A 19,598-nucleotide genomic window follows, 5' to 3' on the forward strand; every position below is an offset into this window, starting at 1 on the left:
ACAAAGAGCTATAAAGATCATTAGGTAACACAATGAATTCCATTAGGGAACTCAGTACTTTCACCAAAAAAATAAAAATAATAAAAAACAATTAAAAAATAATAATAAAAAAATCAATTGTAGATAAGCGTGCCCTAAAACAGGATTCAGTACATGAATGCCAAAGTACCTGGTGAAAAAAACCAACTGGATATATAGAATAAATCATCTACACTCATTAACCTCTAAAAGAGTTAATCATATAAAAGAACACCAAGATTTTAGTTGATTGCTGTTAACATTTTAATGCTTTTAGTCTCCTCTGTGTCAGAGTCTGGAATAAGGATGTGTTAGATACATGTTTAGAAAATTCAACCTTGAAAAATGTGTTTGAATTCTGCTACTTGAATTCACTCCAAGCTTCTAAATACTTCAAGCACAGTACAGAATCTACTACTATGACAATTGTGGCTCCTGACAGAGAATGACATTAAGAGAAGGTATTGAGGAACTTCACTGAGGTGACCAGACTTTTAAAAGCAGTCCCTTGCTACAAGGGCTGTGGTACAGTAATTGCCTGCAAAGAAGCTGAAGAACTGCAGCACACTTGCCTTCTAAAGCTATCTCTGGAACACAATATCAATGACTATGAATATAACGTACAGTATCAGTAAACTATGAAGTAATTTTGGTCTCTCTCAAAAAAAGTGTAAAATGAAACAAAGCTGAAGTTTGCAGCTGTGCATTTAGATGTCATCTGTTTAATTACTTCTATAATTTTATTGTTTAAACTCCTCAGCAAAAATAACAGCATGAACAAGCCTGAACTTTTAAAAATCAGGTTTTCATTTTTATATTGTTTAATGTCTAGACAGTTTGAGGAATCTCTTCACACTTTTGAAACATTCACCCAAATTCAGGGAGCACTGTATAAATATACACTTGGCAAACTGTATAAATGATAAGTATGCACAATTCCAATGGAAAGTCTATGATATTTTTGGATGCAAATGTTCCTTGAAAAAAACCAAATGGAATATACTTTCTCTAAAGAGTGTAAGTCTGGGAAGGGGACTAGCAAAAAAGGGAAAATACAATACAACCCAAAGACTTTTATGCTTTTGTTTTGTGGTAGAAATAATTTTATCTCAAAACGTAATGCTGTCTGGCAGTTACATGATCTTTAATTTCAATTTTTTAAATATTTTGTGTCTACCTGATTTACCATATGACTAAGACAATTAATCTTGTGATTTCCCAATGGTTTTCAGCCTACATTTCACTTTGGTTTAATTGATTAATCTAGTTAAGTGGTACAATATTTCAGTTTTCCAGATGTTCTATAAATTCACCTGGAAATACCTAGGTGAAGTTTCACTGAACACAGCCTTCTTATTTGATGCATGGAATTTCTCTAAATGGTGCAGTATAACCTGATACAAGGAACAGGCTGGAAGGCAAACTGTGTTCAGTGTGTTTCAGAAGCTGACATGGGACAGGATTTCTTTTTGCTGCTGTGTCAATGTATCAGAATCACACCTGGACATCAAACAAATTGTATCTGAAGCATAAAAGAGCATAATAAATACATAACAAATAAATAAATACCAGCTTTTCCTTTACTTAAATGTATTAATGTGTATTAATGCATAGTTTCAGCATGTCTACTGCAATAGACAATGCCTATAGCATGAATAATATAAGAAAATACTCTAGAACATGAATACGTGACTTTCCAAGTCAAGTCACATTTATCTTTGGCACTGATTACCTTAGTTTCTCAAGATGCTACTTGTATTTTCTTCTTATAGAATCATCATATTTGTAACAGCAAGCTGGAACTACTTTTGAAATACTGTATATGGTATTGTAAAATAGTCAATAACACAGTATTAAAAATAACCTTCTTTTAATTCTTCTTTCCTGAAGTCCTGGCACTACTTTGTATTTTTCAATACCCCTTGAAAATTCACTTGATATAAAACCTTAGTAATTATGGAATATAATACCTGTCATGTTGAAGCCAGTATTTTTTCTTCCTTAAAACCCCATTAGACTATTATTAATTGTTAACTTCCTACGTCAGTGTGAATCTATGCCTAACAAAATATACTGAATGGCAATTTTACTTCTAAATATACATTTGAAGGAGGGCAAAGAGAGAAACAAAAAATATGCAAATCTACTCAAAATATCCCTGTGTACTCACACTATTGACAATGAAGACTACAGATTCAACTGTCAGGTAGTTCAGTGATTCCATGATGCAGCCCAAATATTTAAATCATGGTGGTTATAAAGAAAACTTATGAGTTTTATTTTTCTGCCTGAAGTTAAAAAAAAATAATTGCAAGGACACTGCACAGATACAAACACACAAACAGATACACCAACCATTGGGGAAACAGCAAATTCTGTCATCTGTAGTTTGAGTCCTGTTTAGTAAATATAATTGGATGCACTCTTATGAGCTGCAATGTGTGAAAAATACAACACGTAGATTTAAAAATTATTTTTAGAAAACAATTTCAATAACATTTGCAATTACATAATATATCAGGCTTTTTTTTTTTTTTTCTATGCCAAAAACATGAACACATCAACCAGTGAAGCTGACTGAATACAGTGGATCACAAAAGATATGCCAGAGAATTGCAGTTCTCCATATTTTTCTTTATACGCTTCCAACCTTACAAAGTTTTGAATTTGCTTCACAACTGGATATGCTAATCTTCAAGTTTCTTCCTGTTTCTTGAAAAACTGTCAAATACAGAGATTAAATAATACTATTCAATAGTTACACTATTTTGGTTATCAGATGGACTTCAAGCCTCTTCTGTTCCTATCCTGCAAGTACAGGGCACATCTATTTGTAGATATTCCTCTATCTGTACCACCTCCACATCCATTTATTTTTTAGTGCTCAAGAACACACATTACCAAGCCAGAAAACTGGAGTAGCTGTGATTTATGCCAATCATTTACACCGAACTTAACAGAGATGCCTGATACCATCTCTGTATTTTATTACTCTCAATGTGCACTTGTGTTAGCCATTAACATACCAGTGCTGGCCATTGCCTTCTCACAAAAAAAACCCAAAACCCTAACAACAAAAATATCAGTGGGCATGAAAAATGTTTTGAGGGGCCGAAGAATGGTACATTTATCTTTGTGTCCAACAACTAATAAAGCTCATAAGATTACAAACCAACCCTTTAAAAGAGTGATGGATTTTTTTTTCTTAAGAAAAAAAAAAGGAAGAATAGCTTCTGAAATGGAACACAAACCCACTGTACATGGCTTTTAATTTTTTTAATTTTCTTTATTGCAGCCTAATCAGTTTTAATAGCACAGTAAGACCTTAAGCATAAACATTACGCAGAATTTTTGACTATACTTAGGTAGCTGACCTAAGAGAAACTACATTGGAAAAGTCAGTTAAGAGCTAGGAACCATGCTCACTTAAACAGTAAAATCTGAGTTGCTCAGGAAAACAGTAACATGGATTTAATTTTGCCATTGGAGCTTGGAAGAGTATCCCATAGAGAAATATGCTAAAATAACATGTTACCATTCTGTATATTTCTGATAATCCTTTTTGTTAAATAATTGAAAACCAAAGTTGAAATACTTACAAGCATTAAATGAAAGACACTGGCAAATAGTTTTGCAAAAGAAAGAAAACTTCCATACAAAATGTAGTTTAAGAACTGTGGTATGAATTTGTCATAGATAAAACCCTGTGAGGGACATCAGAGAACCCACAAATATTTATGGAATGAACCGCAATCTGTATACAGGAGTTAACAAATGTTTCAATACAAACGGGATATGCTTTTCTCAGTAACAGAAGCACACAACTTGCAATACAGTTACCTTGAGATCCTGACAGAATTAAAAATGCTACAAAGAAATCTGCTTTATATAATATTGGAAAATACTTTCCACCAAAAAGCATTTGTTGAAACCCAATCTGATGAAAATTATGTTTACTCACAAACAGTAAGAAGAAAATTGTATGGAATAATGAGTTTTAAAAGCTTTCCTCAGTTCTTTTAGAATAAATTCTTTACTGCAGTCAAGATTTTAGATGTTAATTTTCAGTATATAAGACAGAAAAGCAACCTTCATATATGAATTCAATCATATATTTTAAGAATCAGCAAAGTAAAGTCTGGGAAGAGACTGTAAGGAGTTTGTGTAAAGCAAATTATGTATGAATTAAGTAATTCATACAGAGGAACCACTCCAGCTCTTAACATGGCATTGATTTCCAAGAACCAGCTAATTATTTTCTCCCATGTTAAGAGAAACCCAAACATCTTGCCTCATTCCCCCCATATTTTACAATAACAGGTGCAGTATAAAGCTACTTGTTCAGGAAAAAGAAAGATTAGAGGGATGTAACTTGCAGAAATGTCAAACCTTCAATAACATTGTTTTATAACATAAAACATGAAACTCAAAACACATCTCATATAAAAAACAACTCCATCTTTCAGATTTTTCATTTTTTATTTCATAGTTTTACCTGAAAAATTTTTCATTGCATTGAAGTTGCTGAGTACATAAACTGTGAAAGATACTCTGGGATTTTAAAGTGGTATTTAATGTGTTTTCTCTTTGTGCCACTTCTTGTTTTCCTTTTTAAACTGTTACAGTCGATTTAATAATGTTAATGCTGAATCTGAAAACTATTTAAAAATTCTTAGTACACAGCATCAAATTCTGTGCTGTTTCAAAAGTCCAGATCGTGATGGCAGATTGAGTTTCTCCAAGCCCAGGCTGATAAAATACACCTTTTTGCCAGGGCTAATCCTTGTGTCTCCATACTATAAATAGGCTCGAGATAATTACCTTACTGAAAACAATTGCCTGATGGCCCTAACATTTTTTAATTTCTTTCAGATCCCTCAGCCTCTTCCTTATACACAAGTACAAACAGCAACACCATGAAGAAGTAGATCTTAAAAGAGTTTGCATTTAGATGTACAATTTAAACGGGCACAAAACTCGTTACCCAATGACTGTTGATAAAGTAATGGTAAAAAATTGACATTACATTCACTCCATTCTGGGCTGTCCCAAGGAAACCTAGGGCCACACTTTACTCCTTCAGTCCCTTCACTGTGCATGGCTGGTCTGCACATCACTTGCTTGGATGGGAGAGTAAGAGACTACTCAAAAGAACTCTTTAAATATCTGACATGTTTTCTCTCCCCTGTGGTAAAACAAGAATTGCTTTAGGGAGGAATTAACAGTTTGGAAAATATTTTCAAATGGGAGAAAGAGCCATTATTATTGTTAAGGGAAGCAAATAGTTACAGATTTGAAGAAGGCAGATTTCAGTGCTGGTTGAAGAGGTATAAGATTTCTAAGGGGTTCATTCAAAATGTGCAAATATAAAGGTGGAAAAAGAAAAAGAAATTACACTTCCTAGGGAGAAGATGAGAACAACTGCAATAACCTTAGGTCTCAAGAAAAGGACACCCCTATGCATAACAAGTATTTAGAACCTTAGGACTAGGAAATACCAAGGCAAGAAGTTCAAGAAATGGAGCATTTGTGTATATAGAATACAATGAAAAGTTTAAAAGGATTAGAACTAATAAAAAAAACCCAAACAATTTGTTTGATTTTATTTTGATTGGCTTCATCACAGCAGATCTTCAGATTTTTGAAAAAAAAAAGGAAATGGAAAAAAAACCATGTTGAACATCATCTCAAACCAGCACAAATGAAAGAAATCCTAATCTCTTCTCCACTCAGTCACCCTAAACATATTACAGATTTCAAAACTGAGGTTATATAAATTTCACATGGCAAACTCTGCATATACCACACAGAAAATACTAATTAACTGTGTTAAAACATTATTTGAGACAGCAAGAAGTATCACAAGCCCAAGGAAACTCTGAGTTCAGGCTGCTGTGTTTCTCCAACTTATCCTTGACTTCGCAGAAAATGCAGTAGTTAAGATCACACACAGCTGAGAAATCTTTTTATAGAACAAAGTACAGCACACAAGAAAAACAGAGACAGCAATGCCCTTGTGGAAGTTTTACTTTAAAACTGCTATTTACTTCTGACCTTAAGCTGTTTAATGTTGGCATCATAATAAGTCAAAGAAATGGAGCCCATGCTACAATAAATCATATTAAGTACATAGACTTTGTAAACTCCATTTTGAAGAGATGCATCCTTGATGCCTGGCTCTTAAGTTCACAGCTAAACTGTCCAATCTGAAAAGTTCTTTATCTGAACACACAATCTATTTTAAAGGGAGTCTGGAAACCCATTCCCAATTTAGTTCTAAATCACACAGAGGTGATAGAACAAATGATACCTGAATGACAAAACAATCTTAACCACACTAAATTTAAGTGCTTTGTGCATTAATTAGGACAGTTAAGCACTAACCATGACTGGCTTGCACACTGATATTTACCACTGAACTGGTCCACAGTGCCAGGGGAGACCACTGCAGTGTCCTGCACTGCTGTGGAATGGGTATCTCCACAAGGGGCTCCTCACCGCGCCTCAGCACTGGAGCCCCTCCCAAACATGTCAGCCCATGGTCTTCCAGATCAGATTTGAACAGTTTTGAGAGATTAAGGAAGCTGCTCTTTGAGATCTCCATGGCTTTTGGCCACACATAAACACATCTCTGCAAATCTCCATGCAAGTAAGTTCCTTCCTCCTCCTCACCCCTCCACAAGAAGGACTGGGATGCAGCTAGTGACAAGAGCCCAGCCCACCCTGCAAACACCTCAGCCAAGCCAGAAACAGAAAGGAAGAGCTTTGCAGATAAAATGCATATTAAGTGCTCAAAACAAAGTTGAAAGTAACAATAAATCATTGAGAAAGGTCACTGGTTTTTATATTAAAATATTTTTAATATATGCACTGTTTAAGACTGACTAGACTTCAAAAATATCTTTATCAACTCTGTGTGTTTCAACTTTGATCTGTTTAAATTAATTGGTTATTCCTTTGAATTTGTTCCTTATTGATACGTACTTGTTTTTCTTTTCTCCTAACATATTTGATAAGGTTTCCAAAAATGCAGCCCTAATTAACAACAAATGGATGCTTTAATGACATAATGCCACTGCTCTTTGATAGGAATGCTTCTATGAAGTATATTTCAATTTCCTTTCTGTGAGGAACTGCACAAAGAAATTAAAACTTATTGTATAAACCAGGTTCTGTGCTACTAAGTGAAAGAAAAAATACAAAGTAGGTATGTGTATTGAAAACACAGTGATTAAGCTTATGAATTAAAGAGAAAAGTGAAATTGCAAAAATTATTTTCTTATAAAATTTACTTTATTTTTACCCTTCCATTATAAAGAAATGTATTTCAAATATATGTATTTAGGAAAATTAGTTATGTTGAAGATTCTTATAGAACTCATAAAGAAATTTCAAGTAAAAACAAGTTTCATAGTTACAGCTGAACCATTTTTAAAGCTGAATTCCAAATATAAATTTAGCTTTGAATAGCTTTTGGTATTAGATAATTAGCAAGCTACATTTCTGAAACTAAATGGGCAGTTCCAGCTGTTCTTTTACAATTAGTTTCCACTGAGAGTTTTAAATTAATAACTGCTGCAATAGCCTCAAACATGCCAATGCTAATTAGGAGTGGTGTTTGCATGTAATGCTATCCATATATATGAATATTTTACTAGGCAAAAGGTCTAAGCAGACTTTTTTTTTGCCTCTCTGCTAAACAGGGAAGAAGAGAGAAATGTAAAGAAGACTTTACTTCCAAGCCATACTCCAGAAAGTAGTATAGGATTCTTACAGAAGATAAAGATGATTTTACCAAGTTTTCAGACAACTTTATGCTAAAAAACATGTGTTCAAGTACCATAGCAAAGAACAATATTTAGAACTTGCTATTTAGTATGAATATTTTGATTTACACCTCAATCCAACAATTATCAATTCTAAAGATTATTAAATGCAAAAAGAAACAAGATATTAATATATATTCAAATTATATGCAAAGAGAATCCTGTTAAAAAAAATCAGAAGTAAAATCGTATTGGTTTGAAATCTGAAAAAAAATAGTAAATAAATTATGGGAGAGATTTCAAAATATTTGCTCTTACAATTTTTTTTCCTCAACACAGATAGATAAGAACTTAAAAGGATGCTAGTGCAATCCCATTTCACAACTTACAAGGAAAAAAAAGGAACTAAAACTCTAAGAATTTATTTTAATTTTTTTTTCCTATATAACATCACTCTGTAGCCTTAATAATTTTGAAATTTGCAAAAACCGCAGTAGAGATTTTACAATATACTAAAGGTGATACTTTTCTTAATTCCCTATGGTACATATGGACAATTTAATAAGCAGCTCACATTTCCCTCAAAAACTATGTGCATACTGGTTTTTTCACTGATTATCTTTGTTGTCTTTATTCAAAGAACAAGAAACTCTGGTCAGCATTAGCTGATTCCTTGTTTGTCTACCAGATAAACCTTAATGAAGCATTAAAAACTAAAATAGGTAAAATAGAAAAGTCTTAATAGAACCTTTGTAAAATAATCAACTCTTAAAAGGAAATTATGCATATTAGGTCCATATTCTGGGAAACATTTAGTTACTTTAATGCTAAATTCTATAAAAAAACCAGAAGAGTTTTTAAACTATTTGGTTTGAAAAGGAAAATACCAAAAATTAAGCTTTTTACGCATAATAAAGTTATAGAAAATCCAGCCTTTTTGAACAGTAATTTCAAGGTATAGTTTTTCAAATATAAACATGTCAAAATATTTCTGAAAAGAATATGCTTACAGATGTGGGTGCTGTTGAAAACTTTTGAAAAGCATTTGATTTTCCAAACCACATTTGAAAGAAAAAACAGATTTCCACACAGACTGCTGGCTATGTATGTGCTTCTTTCATAAATTCCTTGAATCATTTTTTCCTTCCTTTCACTCCAGCACTATCAGTACGGACACAGAAAATTGTTTATTACTCCTTATTTCACTGACAGATTTTTGTTAAACAATTATGGGCTTTACATGATTATTACAAGGATGTTCTATACAGAGCTCCTTGAAATCAAGATAAATAGCAGCTATTCTATAAGGAAAATAGCTTTGTGTTGCTATTTGCAAATGTATGAGAGTTAAACAGTGAAAAACAGTAAACAACAAAAATGAAAAAATTATAATAAGAAAAGGCTTGTATTAATAAAAAGTTCAATGAAAAAAATAATAAAATCTGCAGCTACCTTTTCATGAGTAAGCTCTTTGCATGTAATATTTTTGCCGGGAGGGGCTTGTCTAAAGAATTTCCATTTACATTCACAAATTGGAAACAGTCTAGGGACAGCTTTAGGCTTTGATCTGTGAAACATCTACACATGAAAATGACCATAGAACACTCAGACCTGGACTATTAAGTTTTGATATATGACATGAATGAAATCCTTGGATCTCAAAAATGATGAATCCAGAGCGTGGACAACAATTAGGTTCTTTATTGGCCAAGCTGAGGAAAGCTTGGGATTCTGCTTACCTAAACTCCTTGATAGTTTGGCAGCATTATTCCTGACTTTATAAGTAAGACCTTTACACAACAGCCTCCAAACAGCTTCTATTCTCTGAGCTCTTTGCCAGAAATTTCATTTCTGCATTAACAGTATTTTAACATTATTTTACTCTATCTGTTCATGGATACTCCCTTAAACTCCATTGTTTCATGACAGTTTGCTAAACAGAACCCTGTTGGGGATGATCAGCAGTTACCTATTTAATCAATCAGAGCATTTGCACAGTATTTGGTGTTATATGGCCCAATACAGAAGTAGAACTAAACGTCATCTCAATTTTAGCTTCATTTTTAAGCATATCCATGCATCTACTTCCTCTTATTTTTTCAGTCAGTGAACCAGAATTCTGGGTCTTATGATGAAGTTTTCTCAATCATTTTCCTATTGATAATGTGCAGTTCTGCGGGTAGCTTAGCACAACTAGTGCTATTCACTGTTCATACCCCCAACATACACACTTCTTAAAAATTCATTAAAAATTCATCAGTAGTTAAAGCCCACAAAAATATAGTTCTCTCCTTCGATGTTTAGCAGAAACTTCATTTACTCTGACTGACTCCTTCACAGTCTCAATTAACTGCTCTTCCCTCCCTTTAGCCAGGTTAGGCAACTGCCTTGCATTCTTATCCAAAACCTCCTTTATTCTGCTCTCTGACCCCATCCCATGGCCTTCTGATAATTTTCCAATCAACAGAACTGGTAGTTTCTTGATGACAATGTACAGTTCTGGTAATATTTGTGGAACACAAATACAGCTGGAGCTGAAGTTTAAGAATCAGAGAATCACGAAAAATCATTAAAACCAACAAACTGACTCCTACAATTTAGCAGAAAAAAACAATCAAAAAAAGAGACATTGTCTCTTACTGTTACCAGTGAGAAATGTGTCACCATACTTCTTTTAGGAGCCCTAAATTTGTGGTTATTATGCTTGTATCTTTCTTTACTACATATTAATATCAAGACCAAATTAATCCATTTTTAACTGGAGAGAATACTCTAATTTTTCCACGGTATAGGAAAATTAAGTTACAATGTTAATACATTTCTTTCCAACTTCCAATAATCACCTGAAACTGTATTTGTGCCCAAATTCTTGAGGCACATTGTTTTTCCAACATTCCCTTTTCAGTTTGGTTCTCTCCTCAAGTTAGCATGTAAGCTCTTTTTCCTAAGACATAATAGATGGAGTCACTTCAGCCTACAGGCCAAAAGTGGTCTTGTTTATTCAGTATGACCTGCAGCCGTAGCAAACCTACCTTTCATGCACTGGCATGCTACTAATGACATATGAGTACATTCAGCTTTTCATGTATAAATTTATGCGACAAATTCAAAAGATGTTTGGAAATACTATTCAGCCCCTAGCTTTGAAAATGTTTCTCAGCCTTTCCTAAAAGAACAGTTTCTAAATGAGAAGCAAAAATTCTTCTTTCTCATGAAGCACTACAAAAGTGACACTAATTGCATGTGGTTGTAGCTCAGGCCTAAACAGAAGACTGTTTAAAGCAAAGTGACACCACAAATTAAGTTTGTATCCCCACTCCAGAAACACTGTAAAGACAGTGGTTCAGACAACAATTTATTTTCTTTTATTCTATTAAAAGCAGCAGCATCAAATTAGAGAAGAGAGGTTGGAAAAAGACAGAAGATGACATGGTGGTATTAGAATACTGTAGATGCTAATTCTTCAGTAACCTACAGGCTTCTGTAATTTATATTTTTAAAGTCTCTTACACTGGATATGGTACTACTTGTATCTCTGTTAATATTTACTAAGAAACCTTTCACCTAGGTACATGAGCTACACATTGTGTGGGTTTGCTCATTTTACTACTCAATTTTTAAGCATTCTGTACTAGCTCCAGGTTTTTCATCTAGTACCATGTACCATGGGCATGTTAAAAAAGGCAAATACTTTGTAAGAACTCTCATATTTGGAGAAACAAATACTAACATTAGACCAAACATCATATATTAATATATCCCACTGTTTTGTGTTTTTTCCTTGTATACAGACTGTATGTCCTGCTCAACATTACAAAACCCTTTGTATTATTTTATTTAAAAAACAATTGAAAAATGGTGAAATTAACTTCACTTAGAACTCCAGTCTAACAGCAGTGACTGCCATGTAAGACAATGGAGATATCTCCAACCATGCTTCTGTAAGTACACTTTGCTCTAGATCAAAGAATTTGTAGTAAGAAAATGGATCTAATTCAACCCCAAAAAGGAATCTTAATACTTTTAATTTAGAAAGTATTAATTTTCATTCTTTGAAAACCTTGAAACTTGCTTAAACAGATTAAGATAGTCACCTTCCCAAAACCAAAAGATAAACAACTACCAACTTCAATACTGTCCTATAAAACGCTACAGAGTAACTTGATGCTCTGCTCTGATATGTCTTAGAAACAGTAAAGCCAGTATAATTGGATGATTAAAGAAGGAAAGAGAAGGCCAAATAATTTGACAGATGATAAGAAATTAGGGGAGTGGTCATTGAAGCTGAGGAAATCACTTAAAATGTCAGAAAACTCAGAAAAAGACATAGGAAGCATGTCCTTTGGGAGATTGGTCACAAAATGCCAACAGCAGCCAGATGAGGGATGTCTCTGACCCAGTGCTTATTTCTACCTTACTCACTGGGTGTCATGATTTATAAAGGAGGACTGGAGCATATTGTAATTGCATTAAAACTATGAAAACCAAATATGCACTGCACAAATCTTGTCTTGAACATTTATGTATATAAGACCCACAGGACCATAATGCAAAATAGCATCAGAGTCTTTAAGTAAAGGAGCGATTTGAAAAGCACTGAATTTCAGCATTTCAGGTAAAGCCACATGGGCAAAGATACAGACTCAAAAATGTTAACTAGCATGGCTTCATTGATTTTAGATGTAAATGAGTTGCTTACTCACTGGTTTGTAATGTGCATACAAGGAACATCACACAGTTCCCCTGCAGTGACTGAAACGACCTTACAGAAGCTGGCACTTAATTTACCATCAGGCATTTTTCTGATAAAGGTTTTTTTGGTGTGAGGAGAGTGGAACCTACATTTGGGTCTCTGACTCTTGAAGCAGGTATCAGATGGGAGTCTCAGACAGAAAGGGTAGAAGCAGGAAGAGCCTGTACAATTATCTGGAAGATCTCTTTTATCTATGAGCACATGAAGAGCTGGATCAGGTCCTGCCACCCAAAGCCACTGCTAGTGCTAGGCTGTAAGACTTCTTCCATGAAAGCTCCAGCATACAAAAGATATAATGCTCATTAAAAAACAAAAGGGAAAAAAAAAAAAAGATAAACTATTATAACCAAACATACAAGCAAAGCCATTAATTTAAATGTTTCCACATGGAAATATGAAGAAAAAGACTCTCTTACAACTTCTAAGTGATCAGAAGTGAAATTGGAGATATTTCATGGTCTCCTAAAAATCCTAGTCTTGACAAAAGTAAAACTTGCTGTCATTTTCCTAGGCAGTAAATGTTTAACTGCTGGGAAAAGATTTTGATGTTTGTAATTTCTATTGAAGAGCACTATGAAGTAGTTAAAAATATTGCCACATCTGAAAACCAGACCAACGGGAAGTATAAGACACTTGTTCATCTGTATTTCTGTGACTTTTCTCACTTGGTATTATTTGCAACCCTACTTTCATGTCTGGCAACAGTGCCAACTCTACTAAGGATCATATATTACTTTTATCATGTTGATTACATATGTTCACCAGTTTTGCTGCCTATATATGATTAGTGTGGTTTGCACATACTTAGTGACATAATCCAGAGCATGACATTTTCACAGAAAATGTGTTTACTGGGAAAGAGCTCCTTAGAAGTTTGCATTCCTTTAAGCTTTGATCTACATGACATCAAGAATCCTACAGTTTGAATATTCGTCTACCATTTATATTATTAAGATCTATCTCCTTCTCACTATATGGCTACTGAACGCTTTGGAAGTCACAAAAAATTTCCTTTTCTCTAAGGTGAACTTAGTAGTAGCCGAATAAAAAAAGCCTCTTAAAATGCTCTCATCTGTGAGTTTAAACTTCACAGTGATTTGACATTTAAATTCTGTTATTCATCAGCACTTCACAGCAGAACTTGATTTGTCTAAATGGATTTGAAAGCCCACAAGTGAAGAAAATCAGAAAAACCTGGTTTTGAATATCAAAAGATTGTATGTGAAAAGTATTTTTACAGGCTGCACGTACCCATTTTATTGATCAATTAAATTCTCCCAGAATGAATTTTTCTGAGACCATATATGAAAAGCCAAACCCCTCCCCTGATACTTACTGATAAATGTCTTTTCTGAGCACAGCTCTACTAAGAGGGTTGTCAGCCTGAGGAGCCATAGAGACAGATCCAATCTTGAGAACCAAAGTGTCTTCTTTAATTGATGGATTAGCTGTAGTTAGGAGAAGAGAAAATATGTGTTTGATTAGAAGTCAAATGCACATAGCAGGAACACTGAAAAGCAATTTCTTTAAAAAATATACGTAAGAATGTTTGCTAAGGATTCAATTTTGCACAGGAGCAGCATAAGATCAATAGCCCTGCTGTGATACATAAAAACAAAACTATTGTAATTTCATTTCCCCAGAGTTCTATCACACCACTGAATCCTGGTCTGTGACTTCTCATTCTCTCTGACACTTTTTTTTTTTTGGGAGGGGGAGGTTTATTCCAAAATTACTTTAGACATTTTATCACAGATTCTTTGTGATCTGTTTATTTCTCCAAAAACTATTTGCTGAAATATAAGCATGTATACCACTCTGAATTGTGCACCCTTTTTATTATGGGCCTGTATCTTTAGATGTAAAACATTATAGGATATCACAGCATAACCATCCTGGTAGAATTTGGAATCGCCTGCAACACACATGAGAAGTTCAAACACAAGGACTGAAACAAGAGAATCTGAAATCTGACACATATACAAAGAACAAGATGTAATACTGGACAGTAAATTTCACATCAGTAACAAAATTATTCCAAGAAGAAAAATCTCTGCTTTCCACTTATCTTCATAATTTTCAAATTTCAGCCACATGTAAAGTTTCTTAGTTTTAAAAGCAGTGGTCATATTAGACAGAAAACCAAAGTTCTGCCCAGAAATAAAACAGCACCATATTTTTTGTAGAAAGCTAACTCTGTCAGCAGGCATAGACAAAGCACTTGGATAAGGTTGTGCTCAGAAGACTCCATATTAACTAGGAAACTCTGAAGCATGTGTGATGCAAGTTCAGAGTTCATCATCTGAAGGGAAACGGTTCACTGCAACACCTGTGTGAGATGTAACAAGGATGCAACGATACCACACCTGCTCCCACATCTAAGGAAGTTCTGTAAGACTCTCATATGTGAGTTTTGAAAACAAGATTGCAGTAGAAGACAGTTTAAATATTTTACTGAAGTGTGAAATGCTTGGTCTGGTAAGAATCAGCAAAATCTCTAAGTTTAAAAAAATGGTTTCTTCAGACCCAATAATGTCTTGGTGACAAATACACTATGCTTCACAGCTAAATACATATAAAGACAAGAATTAAGCTGAGGAAAAGCTCCATTTTTTGACTAAATCTGAACTCGTATTTTCAAGAATAAGTTAGGCAGTGTACTAAGTACTAGAATACTGCCACTGTACACTTAGGTGTTGGGTATTTCCTTTCCAATACTCACATAAGAAAATGGAGTGATGGTATTAAATATACATCTGATTATAACTGCAACTTAATTAGGTGGCAGATGCCTTATTCTTGGGAATTATTAAGTGGTTCTTAGTAAAATATATCTTAGGCTAAGAATTTTGTCTCTGACACATAGCAAAGCAAAATAAACACAGGACTACATATAACAATCTCTATTGTGTTAAGTATTTTAAGAGTTTTTTCCAAGGCTGGGCATGGACCTTTTGTGTACAGTTTACTGTAGGTCAATAAGTAGGTCAATTTTAAATCAGAAAGAATCACACACATTAATATAATCATCTGGTTTCTAAAAGGTCATATGAATTCATCACATGAATTAAGCATAAAGATGCTGTTCACAATCTCATTTGGTTTTATCCACTCATCTCAGTCATCTTTTTGCTGAGCTAAATACATTATGCTCTTTAAATCCTTCCTTTTAAGCCTCCTTGTCTAGCACTTAACATTTTCGATACTTTTCAGCACCCTCTCTACTTTTATCAATACCCAGTTTTACAACAGAAAGCAAATTGGACATGATATTCCAGCACTGCCATATGCTAAAGTACAGCTACCTCGCTTATTTCTTTTCCCTCAGTCCTCTGTGATCCTGAAGCTGTTTCCCAGGACAGTATCTCCAGTCTTGAAGACCCAGTTTGTGTAAACTGTTTCCTTGGTTTATAACTTTAGCTTTAGAAGATTTACTGTATTTTCTACGAGCAGTAGACATAAGCACGGTAACACAGATGGATGGACTCAGGAAATTTTTTGCAACATTTGCTGATGATAACAGCAATGGTTTTAGATTTATTTTCAGGTTATTAAACACCAATTTCATTTACTATTCCCAATTGATGATTTTTTGTGGATTTTTTTTTAGATTCCTGGTTAGCCATTTTTAATTTATTTAACATTTCCACAGAGACAGTATGGGGATGTATTTAAGTTAAATACCATGAGACAAAATGTCAAACTCCATAGAAAAGTCTAAGCTTATCATATCTTCGCAAACATTTTATCAACTAAGAATTGGAACCACAATGAAGAATGGAAATCAGATGGTTTTTAAAAGTCTAATTTTCCATAAAACCGTATTTAATATCATGTAACAAATATGCAATTTTTTATTAACTGAATCCTGTAATATTTTTTCCCTTATGTTCTCCAAGGGAGAACAATAAAACTACCTGTCTTAATTTTATTTGAACATTACACTTTTCATTTTACTAGATAAACCTTCAGCTGTCTAAAACCTGTTCTTGCAAGGTGTGTTAAAAATTAGCCTCAGAAGACCAAGATCCCTGAGCACAACTTGCTTAGCCTGACTGATTGGAAACTTTAATCTTAAGTGAGGAGGATGTTACAGACCATATGTCATGACAGACTTCAAAGCAGAGAGTCATGCTCATGTGACAAGAATATATCACTTCTACAAATGCAAGATATACATTTATTCAATGTGCTGCCTTTTCTTTCTCACTATCAACAAATTTATCATGTCCTTTACAGTGATTCCTGATATTTTGCTCCTAGTATGTACAAAACGGAGTTGCTGTTGTCCTCAAACAACCAGATGTGATTTTTTTTCTGTCTTTACAACTTACCAGTTTTTTGCTATTTACAATTTTTACTTACAGTCTTCTGCTATGCAGTAGTTCTTGTTCCTACTTGTTATCTATTGTTTTCATATATTTAGTTACCTTTACTTCATCCCTGAGTAAGTGTGGACTGTTAGCCAGAGCTTGAAACACCATCTGATGTATTAACAAATCAAACTCAGAGAAAGCAGCATTGCTTATTGCCAAGGATAGAATGCTGCCCTCAAATGTACCACAAAAATAAATGTTAATTGGTGCTGCTGCAAAAGCCATGCAACTAAAATACTATAAAATTGTGTGGGTGTAGTCATGCATGCATGTATGCAAATTCCTCAGAAGAAGAAACATGATTTTGATTATTTCAGTGTTTGTCTACCACAGTTCATTGTGGAAGTTGGAAGTTAACAACAGATTTGTTTTTTGGTTTTTTTTTTAACTATACATGTAAAGTCACAATTACTCATAGAGTTGGGGAGAAGGATAGTTTTTGTAGCTATCAGTATGCACAGGGTATGAACAGCGGACAGTTGACTAGAAGAGAAACTAAAATAATTTTTCTGCTTTTGCTGCAGTGATCACAAATTGAAACACGCAATTTATTGGACTGAAAATCTCTCCTAGTCAATAAATGATAAATGAGGATCTTATGGAGGCATAGCTCCAGAAGACATAACACTCTTCTGACCTAACAGAACAGAGATGTGGGTCTTATTCAACTCTTGCTCCTTATTGTTTCTAATTCTTATGGTTCTTGAAGACAATAAGCAGGAGAAGAGAAGCAATTTATTTCATGTTCATAAACAAATGAGACTTTGGGAAAATCTGGGCTGAAAGAAAAAATGAAACAACAGTACCAATTTTCATAGTGATGCTATTTCAGAATTTTCCAATGGAAGAGTGTAGCTGGCTTTCTTATTAATTAGGATAATCTTTAGCATTTTGCTTTAAAAGTACACAGTTTTTCTTCCTATATTGACTGCTTAACCACGGCAATTCTGTTCCTTGCAGGCATTCTTAAGCAAGAAACAGTAAAAAGATCTGGTTTTATAATTTCTTTTTAATGAACTATACAGCTACAGAGCTACAAAAACATAGTTTTACAAAAGATTTCCTTGACAGCATGCCCTAGGACTCCCTTCCAACTAGAATCATAATTCTTTCTTGCCAAGACAGCTAGTCTAATTTTATCTTCCTGTGTTTTCAGCAATCCCAGTTGGAAAATTGTAGAGGATGCTGGCAAAAAAATTATCTATGTAAATTCTCACTGTGTGCATTTCTTGTTATTAGGTTATGAGAAAAATCTAAAGACTATACTCTTAGGATTATACTATGTGTTGTACTTAATGGTAAAAAAAGTGCTCCATACCTACAGAACTTGTGTAAATGTATCATGATACTAGTAAAACACTACTTTCTTATAATCTCTAGAAGAATTGTGAGAAGTGAATGTACTATTAGCTGTTACATGGTCTAATTTTAACATCAGCATCTCTATTTATATATAAAGATTGTAATAGGGAGGGAAATATATTTTTACCTACAAGGGGAAAACAAGATCTTAGAGAAGAAGTATTATCCATCGATCAAATAGCTATTTATGAACATCTTACACTACCCAAACCCTGTAAATATCTGAAAGCCCCTTGCACAAGAGAGCTGGAATAGCTTAAACTAGAATGCTAAACTGCATCATCTGTTAGGCACCATCCACAAGGTATATTTTAATAATATTTTCCAAACTAAACTATATACTTTGCTTTTTTCCAGGTGTCTATGTCCACAAGAGCTAAGGTTATCTGATTACACTCCACTGCTGGAACAGTGTCTATGGAACACTGCACTGATACCAGTGTAATGAAAGCTGACACAGCATCACCACTGCAGAACTGGGTTCTCTTTCCACAATTTTTGACCAGTCTTTATAATCACATTTTAAACGCAGACTCCATAGGTACCAAAGTATGGATCAAATAAATAGCTAAAGGAAATTTTGAGCAAATGTGCAGAGAAGTAGCATGAATATTAGATGCTAGTTTTAACTCTGACTGTTAAAATTGAAGCAATTGTCAGTGATTTAACTAGAAGTATTTGTCTACAATACTGAATAGCAAAAAAATCTCTAACATAAAACACTGTACCTTCTGCAATATGATGATCTTCCTCGTTTTTAGGAAAGAAGACTCTTATTACTCCTGTGTTGATATAAATCAGAGGCAAGTTGCGGGAAGTCAGAGCATGAGTCCTCATTGGCTGGCCTGGTGACTTCCTTTTCTCCTTTTGACTCCTTGGCAACCTGGCTTGAAAAATGCTTACAATTGCATTTAGCAAAGGAAAACAGAGAACCACATCAAAGGCCTGAGCAGAGAGAAGGATCTCATGGAGAAAATGAGGAGAACCATCAGTGTGACCTTCTGACAGCTTATGGAATGTTCTTCGTTCGTTTCTTGATATCAGTTTGTGCCGGACATTTTTTGTCACAGCTTTGGTATAAGTGAGAGAAAGAAATCCATGTTGCTGGTGTGAACCATCTAAAAGTTTTGCAGTTGTCTGTTTCAAGGAAAAATAAATAAATCAACTGCTGCAAAAATCTACACGTAACATTCATTTTTTTACCATATTTCTGGTTATTTACAATTCTATATTTTTTAGTAGCTTTCTACAGCAAAAAAAAACCAAAACACCTTTCATTTTTTGTATGTACAGCTTTTCCACACTTATTTGCATTGGGTCATC

The 19,598-nt window shown here is 34.0% G+C and overlaps 1 protein-coding gene across 5 annotated transcripts in view; it reads right to left on the reverse strand.

Annotated features, from left to right (window-relative positions):
- VPS13B (vacuolar protein sorting 13 homolog B) overlaps positions 1 to 19,598 on the reverse strand; it is a 423,329-nt gene that overhangs the window by 159,347 nt on the left and 244,384 nt on the right. For all 5 annotated transcript variants that reach the window (XM_088065985.1, XM_088066031.1, XM_088066072.1 and 2 more), the window contains exons 29-30: positions 19,004 to 19,412; positions 13,874 to 13,985 (exon numbers count right to left, since the gene is read on the reverse strand). In XM_088065985.1, the coding sequence (XP_087922111.1) occupies positions 13,874 to 13,985; positions 19,004 to 19,412 (521 nt within the window). The remainder of the gene's footprint in view (positions 1 to 13,873; positions 13,986 to 19,003; positions 19,413 to 19,598) is intronic.

The sequence above is a fragment of the Pseudopodoces humilis genome, chromosome 1 (assembly GCF_049639895.1).
Source record: "Pseudopodoces humilis isolate 2021_Gansu_Grassland_sample_001 chromosome 1, ASM4963989v1, whole genome shotgun sequence".
Classification (NCBI taxonomy): Eukaryota; Metazoa; Chordata; class Aves; order Passeriformes; family Paridae; genus Pseudopodoces; species Pseudopodoces humilis.